This window comes from Cynocephalus volans, chromosome 15 (genome assembly GCF_027409185.1).
Source record: "Cynocephalus volans isolate mCynVol1 chromosome 15, mCynVol1.pri, whole genome shotgun sequence".
Classification (NCBI taxonomy): Eukaryota; Metazoa; Chordata; class Mammalia; order Dermoptera; family Cynocephalidae; genus Cynocephalus; species Cynocephalus volans.
Window position 1 is genome coordinate 57,372,617 of NC_084474.1, and position 18,791 is coordinate 57,391,407.

Here is an 18,791-nt window from a genome sequence, read left to right on the forward strand (position 1 = left end):
ACAGAATACAGCAACACATACACAAAATTATATACCATGATCAAGTGGGATTCATCCCAGGGATGCAAGGTTGGCTCAACATACACAAATCAATAAATGTAATACACCACATCAATAAAATCAAACACAAAAACCATATAACCATCTTTACAAGGGCTGAAAAAGCATTTGACAAAATTCAACATTTGTTCATGATAAAGACTCTCTACAAGTTAGTTATAGACGGAAAATATCTCAACACAATTAAAGCCATATATAATAAGCCCACTGCAAATATCATTCTGAATGGGGAAAAGCTGAAAGCTTTTCCCTTAAGAACAGGAACTAGACAAGAATGCCCACTCTCACCACTCCTATTCAACATAGTGTTGGAAGTACGAGCCAGATCAATCAGAGAAGGGAAGGAAATAAAGGGCATACAGAATGGAAAACATTTAGTCAAACTGTCCCTGTTTGCAGTCGACATGATCCTATATATTGAACAGCCCAAAGCCTCTACAAAAAAACTCTTAGATTTGATAAATCATTTCAGCAAAGTTGCAGGATACAAAGTCAACACACAAAAATCAGTAGCATTTCTATACTCCAACAGTGAACATGCAGAAAAAGAAATTAAGAAAGCTTGCCCATTTACAATAGACACCAAAAAAATAAAATACTTAGGAATAAAGTTAGCCAAGGATGTGAAAAAATGTCTACAATGAGAACAACAAATCACTGTTGAGAGAAATTAAAGAGGACACAAGAAGATGGAGAGATATCCTATACTCTTAGATTGGAAGAATTAACATTGTGAAAATGTCCAGACTACCCAAAGTGATATACAAATTCAATGCAATCCCCATCAAAATTCCAATGACATTTTTCTCTGAAATCGAATAAACTATCCTAACATTTATATGGAATAACAGAAGACCACGAATAGGCAAAGCAATTCTGAGCAAAAAAAATAAAGCTGGAGGCAGAACACTGACTTTAAACTAAACTACAATGTTATAATAACCAAAACAGCATGGTACTGGCATAAAAACAGGCATACAGATCAATGGAATAGAATAGAGAATCCAGAAATCAACCCATACTCCTACAGCCATCTGATCTTTGACAAAGGCACCAAGTCTACTCACAGGGGAAGAGACTGCCTCTTCAGCAAATGGTGCCAGGAAAACTGGATATCCATATGAGGGAGAATGAAACTAGACCCTTAACTCTCACCATACACCAAAATCAACTCAAAATGGATTAAAGAATTAAATATACACCCTGACACAATGAAATTCCTTAAAGAAAACAAAGGGAAACACTCCAGGAAGTAAGATTGGGTACAGACTTCATGAATAGGACCCCAAAAGCACAGGCAACCAAAGGAATAATAAACAAATGGGATTATATCAAACTAAAATGCTTCTGCACAGCAAGAGAAACAATAAATGGAGTGAAAAGACAACCAACAGAGTGGGAAAAAATATCTGCAGAATATACATCTGACAAAGGATTAATATCCAGAATATAAAAGGAACTCAAACAACTTTACAGCAAAATGACAAGTAACCAAATTAAAAAATGGGCAAAGGAGCTGACTAGGGATTTCTCAAAGAAACATATATGAATGGCCAACAGACACATGAAAAAATGCTCAACATCACTCAGCATTCAGGAAATGCAAATCAAAACCACAATGAGATACCATCTCACTCCAGTTAGGATGGCTAATATCCAAAAGACTGAGAATGATAAATGCTGGTGAGGTTGCAGAGAAAAAAAGAACGCTCCTACACTATTGGTGGGACTGTAAAATGGTGCAGCCTTTATGGAAAATGGTTTGGAGGTTCCTCAAATAATTACAGATAGATCAACCATATGACCGAGCTATTCCACTGCTTGGAATATACCCAGAGGAATGGAAATCATCATGCCAAAGGGATACCTGTACTCCAATGTTCATCGCAGCACTCTTTACAATAGCCAAGAGTTGGAACCAGCCCAAATATCCATCATCAGATGAGTGGATACGGAAAATGTGGTACATTTACACAATGGAATTCTACTCCACTATAAAAAAAGAATGAAATACTACTACTGGCAACAACATGGATGGACTTTGAAAATATTATATTAAGTGAAATAAGTCAGGCACAGAAAGAGAAACACCATATGTTCTCACTTATTTGTCAGAGCTAAAAACAAATAAATAAATAAAGACACAAACAAACAGGGGCAGTGGAAAATAAGACACAATAATCACAATTCCTTGAACTCGTTAAGACAAGGGAACAGATATGATGTTGATGGGTGGGAGAGGGGGGTGGGAGAGGGGAGAGGGAAGGGGGAGGGAGAAATGGGTAAAGGGACACAAAAATCAACTACATTGTATAGTGATAAAATAAAATAAAATAAAAACTACTTAACCTACATACAGCTGGCTGTTTCCACACTTGTGAAATAAGGATAACATTATCTACCTTATAGGGTTATTACATGAATTAAATAAGGTAATACATGTAAGACACTTACAGACTTGCATTTAAAACCAATAAATATTACCTATTATTATCATCATCATTACTTTATGAATACATACAAATTCACAATGAGAAACATATATCAACTCAGCTACCTACACGTAAGCAAGGAATAAATGAACAGACTATTTAGTGAATAAATAAACACATTTTTAAAGTAATAATGAAACTTGAAAATAATGCATTTTAAATTTAGAATCCAGTGGCTTCTATGAAATTCAAAACTCCAACTAGCTTTCAGCAAGGTATTTATACATGTTATTCACAAGTTAAATTAACAGTGGACTTTTATTGTTTTTCTCAAAAAGAAAATCACCTTGCACAATTAAGAAACTAGATGCCTAAGTGGTAAACCAAAAGCAAGAAAGCAATTCCCACAAATCTCAGAATGGCAGTTTCTTTTAGTGAAGAGGGAAGACTGTGGTAGAAAAGGAACACACAGGAGGCTTTTCAGCTAGCAATGTCCTTTTCCTAGGCTTGTGTGAGGAATACCAGGTGTTCATTTTATAATACTTTGCTACTGTGCATAAATGGATGAATTTCTGTATGTACGTTAGGTTCCGACATTTTGTTTAAAAAGAAAAGTTAGGTAATAAGTTCTCTATAACATTATATAACATTCACAGAAGTGGAAAATACAGAAAATTAAAAAGTTAAACTACCAACTTCTCAGAAGGAAATATATAAAAAATCTATCAAATATAAATCATTTTTCTATCTTGTAAAAACAGCAGCAGAAGCATATACACAAATAAAATTTTCAGTGCTAGATTTCCTTTACTTGAAAAGTGACTACTTCATGCTCCAGCTCTTCACAAGATACCAAATCCACAGCACATTCATAAGACATTATACTGAACAAGAAGAAACTTATCACATTACAATCGGCAACTACAACAATATAATAACCGGCAAAGTTCTTAGAATATAGACTTCTGAGTTGCACTTTCATATATCAAATAGGCTAAGGAACATTTCCATCTCAATGTCCACAGGTACCGCAAAGCTCATCTTTTCCTCCAAAAACTTTCCTCTTTTTTCTCTAGCTTTCTTGGTGGTTATCACTACCCATCAAGTAACTCAGGACCAAAATCTGGTAAACTATTTAAATTTTATTTTTAAATAAAAAAATGCGACGCCTATGAGGATTTTAACAAGGGGATTAAGCCAGTCGGCTTACAGTATGAATTATAGGAGGGCAAGAGTGAAAGTAGGATGACCAGTAAGAAAGCTGTTAGAACCTCAAGATGATGGTAGATTGGATGAGAATGATAACAGTGGAGCTGACAAGAGACGGATGGATTCAAGATAGATTCTGAAGGGCCCAGCCCGTGGCGCACTCGGGAGAGTGCGGTGCTGGGAGCGCGGCAACGCTCCCGCTGTGGGTTCGGATCCTATATAGGAATGGCCGGTGCACTCACTGGCTGAGTGCCGTTCACGAAAAAGACAAAAAAAAAAAGAAAGAAAGATAGATTCTGAAGGTAAAATTTGATAAAATTTGATAATGGGTTAGATACTAGCAGATAAGAAAAGAGTGTATCATGATGATCCCTAGGTTTCTGTTTTGAGCAACTAGAAGATTATAGTACAATTTTCTAAAAAGAGGAGACTGAAAATAAAGGAGGGTCAGAGGCAGCAGATGCTCATGGGGATATTAACAACTTAGTTTTAAGATATCTACGAGACACAAAAGTGAAAATGTCATGTAGCCACTGGATATTCAATTCTGAACCTTTAGAAATTAAGTTTGGACTAGAACTGCAAATACAGGCATCAACAATATATAAACCCATGGAAAATAATGAGATTACCTCAGGAGAGAGTTTGGGGGAAGAAATGAATACAGGGGTTGACCAAAAAGAACACCAACATTTAGAAACCATTACAAAAGGAAAGGCAGAAAATTACTTTAAGATGTCTCTTAATCAAAAAAAAAAAAAAAAAAAAAAAAACTATTTCAAGATCAACTCCTCAAGGTCAGGGCAAGATGTCAGACTAGAAGTGCCCAATGCACAATCCTCCCACAGAAAGGAACCAGACCAAGAAATGGACAGCAAAGTACAGGGGAGAGCATTGCTGGGAGAGCATCAGTATGCGGGGAGTGGGAGGGAAGTGGGAGCCTGGTGAGGACTGTGGATCACAAAAACCAAGAAGCGTGGTATAAAGAGGAGAAAAAGGCATGCAGCTTTAGCTACCACCACATCTCTAATAATAGGATCAGCCAGGAGGAATATTCCCTGTGGCGGAAAGAATCTCATTGGCCATGAGCAATTTCCAGCTGTAACCCTCCTCATACAACAGCCACAGCCTGCCCATACCACTGCTGTTGACTGTGCCACTGTCTAGTCCTAGAGCCACTGCCCTTCTTCCTGCACAGGAGTTCATCCCACTCAGCACACCCAACCTGATGGCTAACTCTGGTCATGAAGCCCTGGCTGCCTGCATAGCTTCAGTCTTACAGCTGCCCAAGTGACCCCGGCTACCCAAGTCATTCCAACCACCTGGCAGCCCGCACAATCCCACCTACCCACCTGTGTCTAGCTATCCAGGACCCACACAGCCACACCAACACACAGCCATCTAGCAGCATGCACAGCCTCAGTCACCCACAAGGCCACAACACCACAACTAACTGGTCACCATTGCAGCCAAAACTGCCATGGCTGCCAGCGCAGCTCCACTGCCTCACGTGGTCCCAGCTGTCTAGCCACCAGTACAGCCCCAGTCACACACACAACCCCAGATATCCAGTCACCAGGGCAGTACCAGCTGCCACAGATGCTCACAGATGCAGCTGTCAGTGTCCCCCAGAACTACTGATTCTACCCACAACTACTGAGTCTACCCAGAAAAACCAAGTCTACTCAGAAGTACTAAGACTACTAAATATACCCAGAACCAAAACAAAAATACAACACCAAATGGGCAATATGTAACAAATCTACAGGAGGAATTCTCTCTCCTCAACAGTCACCCCAGAGTAATAGAAGAAACCATTCCAACAGACAACCAGATATCAATGTAGGGAGACTAGAAATACAAAAAAAGAAAAAAAAAAGTGACACCACTAAAGGAATACTATAATTCTCAAACACCAGACCCCAAACAACAGGAAAATCTTGAAATGTCTAAAACAGAATTCCAACTAACAATCTTAAACTCAGAGAGATACAAGAAGACACAGATAGACAACACAACAAAATGAGAAAAAAAAACCCCAGGACATGAAGGAGGGAATATACAAAGAGATAAATACCATGAAAAAAGAATGTAGTAGAACTCTTGGAAGTAAAAAACACATTCGACAAAATAAAAACTACAATTGAGAACATAAGCAGCAGAGTGAGAAAGCAAAAGAAAAAATTTCTGATCTCAAACACAACCTTATCAAAATAACTGACGCAGACAAAAAAAAAAAAACAAAAAAACCCAAAACAACAGGAAAAAGAATTTTAAAAAATGAAAAAAATCTATTAATCCTACCAGACAACCTTAAGTGCAGAAACACCCAAGTCATGGGTGTTCCAGAAGGGGAGGAGAAAGGAAAAGGCATTGAAAACATATTCAATAAAATAACAGTGAAAAACTTCCCAAGTATTGGTAGAGATATGGATTACCAATACTTGGGAGTAAAAGATTCAAGAGACTCAAAGGTCCCCAAACATTCAATTTAAAAAGGTCCTCTCTGGGACACAATGTAGTCAAACTGTCAAAGTCAAAGAGAAAGAGAAAATCCTAAAAGCAGCAAGAGAAAATCATCAAGTCACCTACGAGAGAATCCCCATCAGAATAAAAGCAGATTTAACAGCAAAAACCCTACATGCCGGAAGAGAATGGGATGATATATTCAAAGTACTACAAGAAAAAACTGCCAGACAAGAATACAACACCTAGAAAGGCTATTCCTCAGACATGAAGGGGGAATAGTATATTTCCCAATCATACAAAAGCTGTGAGAGTTCACTACCACACAACAAGCTCTACAAGATATCCTTAAGGGAGTCCTGCACCTGGAACCCAAAAAATGATACTCACCACCATGATAACACAAGAAAGAATAAACACTACTCATAGAGCAGATATGAGAACAAGGAGACACTGTACCATACCATCTCAAAAACCAACACACACCTAAGATAAACAATAAAAGGGAATGAAAGGAACAAAAAATATTTGAATCAACCATGCAAAAAGCAATTAAATAGCAAGAGTAAGATGATCCCATTCAATAACATTCCTAGATGTAAACGGATTAAATTGTACACTCAAAAGACACAGACTGACTGACTGGCTTAAAAACCTAGACCCAACTATAATCTTTATACAAGAAACTTACTTCACCTATAAAGACACACACAGACCAACAGTGCAGGGATAGAAAAATATATATACCATGCAAGTAGAAACCAAAAACAAGCAGGAGTAGCTATTCTTACATCAGATAAAGTAAGACTTTAAACCAAAAACCATAAAAAAGACAAGAAAAAAGGTCACTATATAACAAAAAAGGGATCTATCCAGCATTCAAAACAACCATAAATATATATGCACCCAACATCAGAGAACCCAGATATTCAAAGCAAACATTATTAGACCTAAAGTGGTAGACCCCAATACAATAATAGTTGGAGACCTGAATCCACCTCTCTCAACACTGGACACATCACCTAGGTAATAAATAAACAGAGAAAAACAAGATTAAAACTACACATTAGACCAACTGGACTTAGCAGATATCTATGAAACATTTCACCAAATAAATACAGAATATATACTCTTCTCATCAGCACATGGAACATTCTCCAGGATAAACCACATGTGAGGTCACAAATCAAGTCTCAACAAAATTTAAAAGACTAAAATTATTTTAAGTATCTTTCCATAACACAAAGTGTTAAAACTGGAAATCAATAAAAAGTGAAACTGTGGAAACTATAAAACACATGGAAATTAAACAACTTGCTCCTGAACAACCTATGGGTCCAACATTTCTTAAACATAATGAAAATAAGGACACATCATACTAAAACCTGTGAGATATAGCAAAACCAGAACTAAGAGGAAAGTTTAGTGCAATAAACACTTACATCAAAAGAACAGAAAGATTTCAAATAAAGAACCTAATACTACACCTCAAAGAGCTCAAAAAATTAAAGCAATCCATTTCCAAAATTAGTAGATGGAAAGAAATAATGAAGATCAGAGCAGAACTAAATGAAATAGAGACACCCCCCCCACACACACACACACAAAAAAAAAATACAAAAGATCAGTGAAACAGAACATTAGTTTTTTGAGAAGATAAACAAAATAGATAAACCAATATAGCTAGGCTAACTAAAAAAAGGACAGAGAAGACCCAAATAACAAAAATCAGAAATAAAAGAGGAGACATTACAACTGATAACACAGAAATATAAAGATTTCTTGAAGACTATTATAAACAACTATACACCAAAAAATTTGAAAACCTGGAGAAAATGGATAAATTTCTGGGCACATACAAACTGCCAAGTCTGATCAAAGAAGAAATAGCAAACCTGAACAGACCAACAATGAGCAACAAGACTGAAGCAGTAATCAGCAGTCTCCCAACAAAGAAAAGCCCAGGTCCGTATGGCTTCACTGCTGACTTCTACCAAACCTTTAAAGAGGAATTAATACCAATTTTCTTCGAACTATTCCAAAAATTGAAACAGAGGCTGTTCTCCCAAACTCGTTATATGAGGCCAACATCATCCTGAGACCAAAACCAGACAAACATACAACAACAACAAAAAAAAAAACAACAAAAAAACTACAGGCCAATATCCTTGATGAACATACATATAAAAATCGTCACCAAAATATTAGCAAACAAAATTCAACAGCACATCTAAAAGATTATATGCAATAATCAAGTTGGATATATCACAGGGATGAAAGGATGGTTCAACATAGTTAAGTCAATAAATGTGATACACCATATTAACAAAATCAAGGCATGTATTTATCTCCATAGATGCAGAAAAAGCATTTGACAAAATTTAACATACTTTCATGACAAAGACTCTCAGCAAATTAAGTATACAGGGAAAGTATCAAAACACAATAAAAGCCATATATGACAAACCCACTGCCAATATCATTCTGAATTTGAAAAAGCTAAAAGCTTTTCCTTTAAGAACAGGAAGAAGACAAGAATGCCCACTCTCACAACTCCTCCTTAACATAGTATTGGAAGGACTAGCCAGAGCAATCCAGAAAGAGAAAGAAATAAAGGGTATCCAGATTGGAAAAGATGAAGTTAAACTGTCCCTGCTTGGAGATGACATGATCCTATACACAGAAAAACCTAAAGACTCTACCAAAAAACTCTCAGAGCTGATAGATGATTTCAGTAAACTCACAGGATACAAAATCAACATGCAAAAATCAGTAGAGTGTTTAAACTCCAAAACTCAACAAAGCAAGTCCATTTACAATAGTCAACAAAAAAATAAAATACACAGAAATAAATTTAACCAAGGAGGTGAAAGATCTCAACAACAAGAACTACAAATCTCTGCTGTAAGAAATTATAAAAAGACACAAAAAGATGGAAAGACATTTCATGCTCATGGAATAGAAGAACTAACATTGTGAAAATGTCCATACTTTCAAAAGCAATCTACATATTCAATGCAATCCTCATCAAAATACCAATGATATTGTTCACAGAAATAGAAAAAACAAACCAAACATGCCTATGGAACAACAAAAGACCCATATAGCCAAAGCAATCCTGACCTAAAGAAATAAAGCCAGAGGCATTCCAATACCTGATTTCAAATTATACTACAAAGGTATAGTGACCAATACAGAATGGTACTGGCATAAAAGCAGACACTTGAACCAATGGAACAGAATAGACAATGATTTAGACCCATAAATCAACCCACATACATAAAGCCAACTCATCTTTGACAAAGGCAACAAGAACATACAATGGGGAAAAGACTCCCTCTTCAATAAATGGTATTGGGAAACTGGACATTCATATGTGGAAGAATAAAATGAGACCATTACTGCTCACCATATACCAAAATCAACTCAAAATGGATTAAAGACTTAATTTGTAAGACCTCAAACTACAGAACTCCTAAAAGAAAACATAGGGGAAACACTTCAGGAAGTAGGACTGGACAAAGACTTTATGAAAAAGACCCAAAAAATAAACAAATGGGATTATATCAAACTAAAAAGCTTCGGCAAAGAAAGAAAAAAAAAAAGCACAACAAAAAGACAACCTACAGAATGGGAGAAAATATTTGCACACTGTGCATCAGACAAGGGATTGATATTCAGAATACACAAGGAACTCAACAGCAAAAAAAGTAACCCAATTAAAAATTGTGCAAAGGAGCTGAATTGTCATTTCTCAAAGGAAGATATACAAATGGCCCACAGACACATGAAAAAATGCTCAACATCACGTCAGGGAAACGCGAATCAAAACCACATTGAGATATCATCTCACTCCAGTTAGACTGGCCATTTTCAAAAAGACAGAGAATAACAAATGCTGGTAAGCATGCAGAGAAAGGGAAACCCTCCTACACAGTTGGTGGGACTGTAAATTAGCACAGCCATTATGGAAAACAGTGTGGAGGTTCTTCAAACAACTACCGATAGAACTTCCATATGATTCAGGAATCTCACTGTTAGGTGTATACCCAAAGGAATGGCAATCATGTCGAAGGGATACCTGCACTCCCATGTTCATCATAGCTCTATTTACAATAGCCAAGAGTTGGAACCAACCTAAATGCACATCGACAGATGAATGGATAAGGAAAATGGTGTGTATATCCTGAATGGAAAACTATACTGCCATAAAAAAGAGTGAAATTTTGCCATTTGCAAAAACATGGATGAAGTAAGAGAAAATTATGTTAGTGAAATAAACCAGGCACAGGAAGAGAAATACTGCATATCCTCACTAATAAGAGGTAAAAAATAAACAAATAATTTAACAAAAAAAAAAAAAAAAAAAAGAAAGATAGATACAACAATCATAATAGTACAATGAATTTTCCAAAGGAGAGAGAGCAGAACTGAGATTATAAGAGGCGGGAGAGGGAGAGGTGGGGAGGTTAGCAAGAAACTGGTAAAAAGGTCCACAAAAAATGATTACATTATATAATGATGAATATACTAATTATCCTGATTTCAGCATCATTTATTGCTCACAGGTATTGATATTCAACACTGTATTCCACAGGTATGTATAATCAATTTTTAATTGTTACCATTAAAAAAAAAAAATCAACTCCTCTGTTAAGTTTTCAACCCCTCAAACAAAAATTGTCACTTTCTTACCTATACCTCTTTTAGCTACTTATACTACTCTTCTTAACATGATATATTATAAGCATTTATTTAAATGCATAGTTCAACAGTACCTATTGGCTTCCTGGGAAATGCTTTGGCCTTCCTTGCATTCACCATACCTAATACATCACACCGCACATAGAAATCATTTTTAAAAATATGAAAAATTAACAAAAACTATTACGAACCTGTTTTCACTAAATTTCAATACTAAAAAAGGCTGAAATTATAAGCATGATATTTTATATTGAGGTACACATAAAATATGAAATGGTGAAATTTTTTAAAACATCATTTACTTCCTAACATAATAAAATGAAAATAATATCATAACAAAGTACATAATAAAATAATACAACCTATGTGTCCACAATCTCTGGAAGATTTTTTTTCTACTTTTCTGCTTGTTGAAACAAACACTCTTTTTAATAAAAAGATCTATATAACCTTCAAAATGTTTTTAATACAGAAAAGGAAATATTTATTCTATGTGACAACCTAATGCAATTTGAAATTTCATGTATCAAAATTTTAATATTTGATACATGTGAGCAATAATTCTAGTTGGTTATACAAAATGTCTTTTCAATTAGCTGTATAAAAAAAGATTAAAAATACCAAGAATCTAAGAAAATTCTAACATGACATTAAAATTAAATCACTCCCAAAGTACCAGAAAGTAAATCTGATGTAACAGAGTGCAACCAGTCAAGGACCAATTAATTCTGAAGAAGCTTTTGTTTCTGACGTTCCAGGAAAGGCAAACATAAAAGACAGAAGCCAATACCTTTGCCGCTGGTATTCTCCATTGTGTACAGGTAATCCATGTAAAAAGCCCCAAACCTTTGCATTCCAGCTATCTCAGTGTATGTCTCCTGCCAACAAAGCAATGCAAACAGAACAAACATTGTACAGAATAAACTTTTAAGTCTAAAACCTGATTGATCACACACATATCCTTACACAGAATGTGTATAAACTCAAAGGATTACCAAAACAAAAGAACACAGGTTATTCAAATAATTCACTTCTAAGAAAAGTAATGTCACCTCAGCTATAGACCACCCAAAAGGACATCCATAATTCTGCTATTTGACTGCTTTATCAATATGTCTAGTTAATGAATACCTATAATGGAGTAGACAGTATACTCTTGACTTTTATCACTATCACAAAACTGTCTAATAATGTATATACTCTCAAACAGAAGTAATCCATAAATATTTCAGTATACTTATATGAAACAGTTCAAACACTATAGATATACTAAAATAGTCTAAATGTACGCTGTTGTGCAGGTTGACATTAAATTCTTTTAACTATGAGAGAAAATCTTAATAAAAAGATTTAAAATGTAAATTATTTGGTTACATTAACCTACAGTAAATGTTTTTGAATTTTTATATTTATTCCATAAATTTATTAATATTCCAAACATATTAATGTAAGCTTACATGAAAAATTCAAGCAGTACTAAAAAGCATACATAGTAAACATTGAAAATCTTCATTTCTTACCATCAATCTCACACCCTGAAATTAAGGAATATTAACAAGAGATAATTCTACATGTTTCCTCCATGACTATTTTAACAGTAGGGCATGAAGAAGCAAACAATAGCTACATACTATATAAAAGTAAAGATCTCTGGTCACCCTTCGAACCTTTCTAGATGTATAAGCTAGACAAAAACATTCTAAGTGTTCAATAAATAATTTGCATTGAGAAGATATTATATAAGAAAGAAGGCAATCATAAATAGTCCCACAATGTGTCCATCCAACCAAAACCTGGAATTTGTCTCAAATATATATTCTCTGACCTTATGATGAGCTGCATTCAAGATAAATTCTGCACGAGTACCATTATTTTCTGGGCTTCGGTAATCAAACAAGGAATTTGTAAGGTACGTCAAACCTTTCGCACTCAAATTTTCACCACAAATGAAGAAACAGGCTTCCTGAAAACAAATGCAAAATTTTGAACAGGAGGAAAAATCATTAGACTGTTAAGGAAAATAAACCTCAGTTTTATAACACCCATTCAGTAGTCAATAGAAATCACTAAAACTTGAGGTCCTGTAAAAAGATATGCTGTCTCCATTTTCATTGCCTATTTTGGCAAAAAAGTATTTTAACAAACCAAATAGGAACCCCAAGTAGCTGCCATAAACAAGAAAGAAGAAACATTTATGAATTGAAAAGTATTTTAAACTGTCGTCCAGGTGTTAAGTGCTACCAACTTTCTAAATTCCCCTGAGCTCTATAATTTCTTGCAGGAAAACACAGTAAAGGTCCTCTCTCAAGCCAGAGATATATGTGGTCTAGCTGATTTTATATGGTTAAACACTTCAATAAGCACTTCATTATCCCTGCATCCTATCCAAAAAGGGGGCAAAAGGGAGATTTTGACTTACAGTTTCACTTCTATTCATGTTCTCTTCAAAATCTTTAACACCCATAATTCCTTTAAGACACATGGCTCTGCAACCCACAAACCCAATCTGGCAATCAAAGAAAGGCTCTCCCATCATAAGGGCCTATAAGAGGATAGGAAACATTAGAACTAAGAACTTGAATGTAATAAAATTGTTATAGGCCTTCCTTGGAGAATTTCTAAATTAGTCAAACATCTTTAGGATGACAGACTTTCCAGATTTATTCTCCTTAAATCATACACTCTATTGAAGTAAGACACATTTTGCTTTTCTCTGTATCCTCAAACCTTTGTATCATCAATGACTGGCAGTTCATGAACATTAATACACACATGCACATTCACACATACATACAAATGTACACAAGTTATATGAAAGAATAAATTAATGTTGCATATTACAGTAAAATCTTTGTTACAAAGAAATAATTTCAACCAATAGTACTGATTCCTAAAATAGAAACATAAAACAATACAAATATTTTTTAAAATACTACTTACAATAAAAACCTGTATTTGTAAAATATTAACTTTAAAAACAATTTGAACATTAAAAAAATATATGTTTACTATTGAAAGTTTACCTCAACTGTAGTTCCTTCTTGTTTCCAACACAGTACTTCTTTAGATTTTACTTTCTGTGGGCTGTAATAACTACTCTCAGCTTGCATTTCAGTGAGCTAAGAAGTATAAGAACATAAAGCAATCAAAATTAGTATTAAATGAAAATTAACTGCCATTATTATGATGAATTGATGAAAACAAGCCCAATGTTAAGATTCAGGAAATTTAATTATTAAGCAGGAAAACAGGTGCAACAAAAACAGCTGTAACAGATTATCCGTGGTATAAAAGTTGAATAGACTAGTCTAAACTTACATAGAAAATTTAATACTACTTTTTTTAAACTCCTACTTCTTAATATTGCTTTAAAAAGTGAAACCTATGTGAAGTTGTAATAGTCCCATACTCATAAAATAGCTTTTACACTCTGCCAAAAATTTAAATATATGAGGGTACTTCAAAAGTTCACGGAAAAACTCATATTATCTTTTAATTCTATTTTTCCAAGAACTTTTTGAAGTACCCTCTTATTATAACCTCAATTCATTTTATGTTCACTAATATATCCAACAATGTTTAGTTTCAATCATTTCCAAGATTTCTCACTATTTCTAATAAAAACAAATGCTATGAAGAAACACAAATAGATTCAACAAAACTCTAGCTCCTATGAGGGAGGTATGACGATGGGTGTTCATTTTTAAACTATGTTTCATACTATATCTCATAGACTCCTTCCGTCATGCAACAAATATTTACTGAATACCTACTAGATAACAAGTACTAATCTAGATGCTAACAAAAGAAAAAAAATTCTTGTTCCCCAGAAGCTTAAAACATATTATTTACATAAATCAAAAATTACGTAATTTAAATTATTTTTAAAAAGTAATTTTCCAAATACAATGTAGTATACTAGTTTGGTTCATAGTATAGAAAAAGAACATTATGAAATTCAATTAAAATCTGGCATTTAACAGTACTGCACCAGTGTTGGCTTGTTTTGACAAATATACTGATAGCATAAGATAATATAGCAATTGGGGAAACTGAGTAAGGAGTGTAAGTGAACTCCCTATACTATCTTTGCAACTTTTCTATAATTCTAAAAATATTTTAAGATAAAAATATCATTTGTTTTAAAAAGGTATTCTGCCTATGTTTGCAAATGATTTAGTTACCATTATTCATGTAAATTGAATATATTCTTCAAATTTGAATGCAAAATTAAAGGTCACATTTTTAAAAAATCAATACTTAACTTAGGCCAAATAAAAGTTACTGAACTGAAAAGTTACAATTTTAAGCTTAAAAACATCTTTATAGAGGATCAACTAATTAGTGTCATTTTTTATAATAAAGAGTTCTTTATATATTTTTCATATAGTATGAGTCCTTATTTCTTGGATGTTTCTAATACTAGTACACATAGTGTTGCTGTTTTAAAGTACAATTCTGTAATCCAAAATGCTCAAATAAAATTAAAGTTATTTTAACTTGATCACCCTTCAGCTGTAAATGATTATTGTAGAGAAAAAGAAATTAATTGATTAAAAGGACTCAAACATTATAAGAACAATTTTAAACATTATTAGAAAATGCTACATTTAATTTGGCATGATTTTTGCTGGAATGATATCAACTGTTCAAAATGCTAATGTAGAAACATGACCTTATTTTCTGACTAAAATGTGAACCACAAATTAATTCCATACATTCTTCAAATCCAAGCTGAACAACGAGTTCTAATGTTTTTCTCCTAAATATTAACATATTTCACTTAGAGAAAATTTTGAGAAATATAAATGTTTCAAAACTCTAAAAAGATATACTGACTAACGACAAACACTTCCCAAAAAGGCTACAAAAGTTTTGTACATAAATGCCTATTCTGATGGACTCATTTTAATGCAATTCTTCTCATCAATTAAGTCAACATAAATGAACCAGAATAATTTCAAATTAAAAAGTAAATGCAAAAATCACCAGAAAAGATAGGACTTTACTAGCAATCATTGATTTCCCTCACAAACTTATACTAAAAATAAGTCCTGATCATCTAAAACTGATAATATAACTAGCAATAGTTGGCAACAGCTGGCTTTTTATTATAGTTTTTAACATTTTGTCTGTCACGTTTTAACTTTGCAGATTGGTACACACTTCTTAAATCAAAGCTGAATCAATGAATTCAATTACAAAAATAGTTTGTTTCAGTAAAAGAATTCAGAAACAATAAATAATGGTGTTAAAATAGCACAACTAATATATGTATTTTTATCATTTTTCCCCAAACTTTGTAACAAAAAAAAAGGTTTTAAACCAATCAAGCCATGACATAAACTTTCATTAAAACTTATTTCCTATATTTTTCAGCTTTTGTCATATCGAAAAATACTGAATTATTTTAATTAGAAAAGTCTTTATGAATATTTAAAATATATTCTAATTTGCCATCTGTTGTAGTTATAAACTGTATAGCTTTACTACTGATTGAAAGAAATTTATTTCAAGCAGTTAAATAATCCAAGCTATATTAAAAACATCATGAGAGCAGAAACCTGATTTTTTTTTTTTCACTGCTGTATTTCCAGAATCTAACAAGTTACCTGGAAAAATACCTGTAATACTATTTCAGGGTTAGCTCCTGATTTCGCATGGGTTTATCTCCTTCACAAAAAAAGCAGATATGAAAGAATAAACACATAAAAACAAAATTGGAGAAAACAAAACCTGAAAGAGGCATCCATAAATTTTTGGAAAATAAAAAGCAGATGAAGAGATGGGTAGATGAATGCGTAATAAATGGATAGGCAGATGTATGGATATATGGATGTATTTATTTATATGTATTTATACCAGGCAATTTCTAAGTGCTGAAGACACAATGAACCTTTTAAAAATGACCAATTAATGAGTTTTGGTGTACTATCAAAAGAGAATATCCACAATTTCCTGAAAAAGCCATTAAAACACTCCTCCCTTTCCAACTAAATATCTATGTGAGGCAAGACATTCATCATATACATCAACCAAAACATTCCTAATGCACTGAATGCAGAAGCAGATATGAGGATCCAGCTGTCTTCTACTATGCCAGACATTAAAGATATTTACAAAAATATAAAACAATGCCATGTCTCTAATTTTTAGTTAAAATATAGTTATTTCACTACAAGAGTAATATTTATATTAACAAGTAATGGATTAATACTTTAAAATAAATTAATACATATACTTTCTTAAGATTTGTTTTCATTTCTAATATGATGAATATGAATAGATATAATTTGATTAACAAAAACTCCTTAGAATTCTCAATAATTTTTAGGAATGCAAAGGCATCCTGGAGTCTTGAGACCAAAAAGTTTGAGAACTCCTATGGTCTATGGATAACAATAAGGCTGATGAGAACTGACTACATCCTAGAAGTATAGCTGGCAGAATATGCTGACTAATCATGTGACAGGAGAAGAAAAGATATTCATAAATGTTAAGCCTGAACAACTCAGTGGATACTACTGCAATTTTATTAAATGTAAAATACTGTAAACTGTGGCACAAATTTGATATTCAATCAGCACCTAAATGATGATCAGATTATACCATCTTGGGAAAGTGTAAATAGAAAAGATGAGAGGCCCAAAGATTCAGTTTCGTATGCCAACATTTAAAGGTCAGGCAGAAGAAGAAAAGCAAAAAAGAGGACTACGAAAAAGCACGCAGTAAGCAAGAAAAACGCCAGACACATTTTTAAAGAAAGATGTGTTATGTATGTCAAAAATATGTATCAGAATGTTTACAGCAGCATTGTTCAAAACATAGCAAAAATAAGTAATAGACAGTATGAAACACCACCCATCCTTACTGCAGTCAAAAATCAATCCCCACGTCATTCCTCTCATTCTCTGAAGATTTTAGTCTTAGATTTTTTCCCACACTACCACTGTCAAATTCTTGGTGATTTCAATATCCAGAGAGAGAATCATTTCAAAAAAGTATGATCTCAGTTTCTTGTCCCCTCTCCTGCAATGATCTTGTCTTCCACCTTATCTTCACTATTAACCTTTACTCAAGTAGAGGAATATAACCAGAGAAAAACACACAACCACAATGTCTGCTGCCTGTTCAAATTCATGATCACTTTTTTCTAGTAGGTCCTCAGTGTCCCTGGTAAACATATATATTAAAAGACCATTTACTCCCCATTCTCCCCAAGATGACTATTCTATAAGTTCTCCCCTTTCCTCAAACCTTCACTTCCCTCCCCTTTCTTTAACCTGAGTTAAGAGAACTCCTCAAATATAAAAATAAGAAAACTTCCTCTATCACTTTATCTACTCCTATCATAAATGAAAAAGCTGTGGTCCCATCACAGGTCATCAGACTCTCTACTTCTACAAGATGTGTCAATCTCTCTCACCTACTTAAGAACATTACTCCAGCAATTCTCTCCCTCTCACCTACATCATCAGTTTTCTCCTCTCCAAACAGCACTCATACCACCAAACAAGCATGCTATATTTACTCTCTTGTTTTAAAAAAGGCTTTAGACTCCGCTTCCCCAACCAGCTGTCTCCCATTTCTATATTTCCCTTTATAAGACACTGTTGAAGAGTTTGTTTTTTTGTTTTTGTTTCTACATTTTAGTACCTTGCTTTAAAAAGTAACTATTTTGATGGGGATTGCATTGAATTTGTATATCACTTTGGGTAGTATGGACATTTTCACTATGTTGATTCTTCCAATCCAAGAGCATGGGATATCTTTCCATCTTCTTGTATCCTCTCTAATTTCTCTCAGCAGTGGTTTGTAGTTCTCATTACAGAGATTTTTCACCTCCTTGGTTAACTCAATTCCTAAGTATTTTATTTTTTGGGTGGCTATTGTAAATGGGCAGGCTTTCTTGATTTCTCG

General features: G+C 33.8%; 1 protein-coding gene across 2 annotated transcripts in view; it reads right to left on the reverse strand.

Annotated features, from left to right (window-relative positions):
- The window catches only part of VPS13B (vacuolar protein sorting 13 homolog B), a 794,525-nt gene that overhangs the window by 705,604 nt on the left and 70,130 nt on the right, over positions 1–18,791 (reverse strand). For both annotated transcript variants that reach the window (XM_063079322.1, XM_063079323.1), the window contains exons 9-12: positions 13,895–13,990; positions 13,291–13,413; positions 12,697–12,834; positions 11,662–11,749 (exon numbers count right to left, since the gene is read on the reverse strand). In XM_063079322.1, coding sequence (XP_062935392.1) covers positions 11,662–11,749; positions 12,697–12,834; positions 13,291–13,413; positions 13,895–13,990 — 445 coding nt within the window. The remainder of the gene's footprint in view (positions 1–11,661; positions 11,750–12,696; positions 12,835–13,290; positions 13,414–13,894; positions 13,991–18,791) is intronic.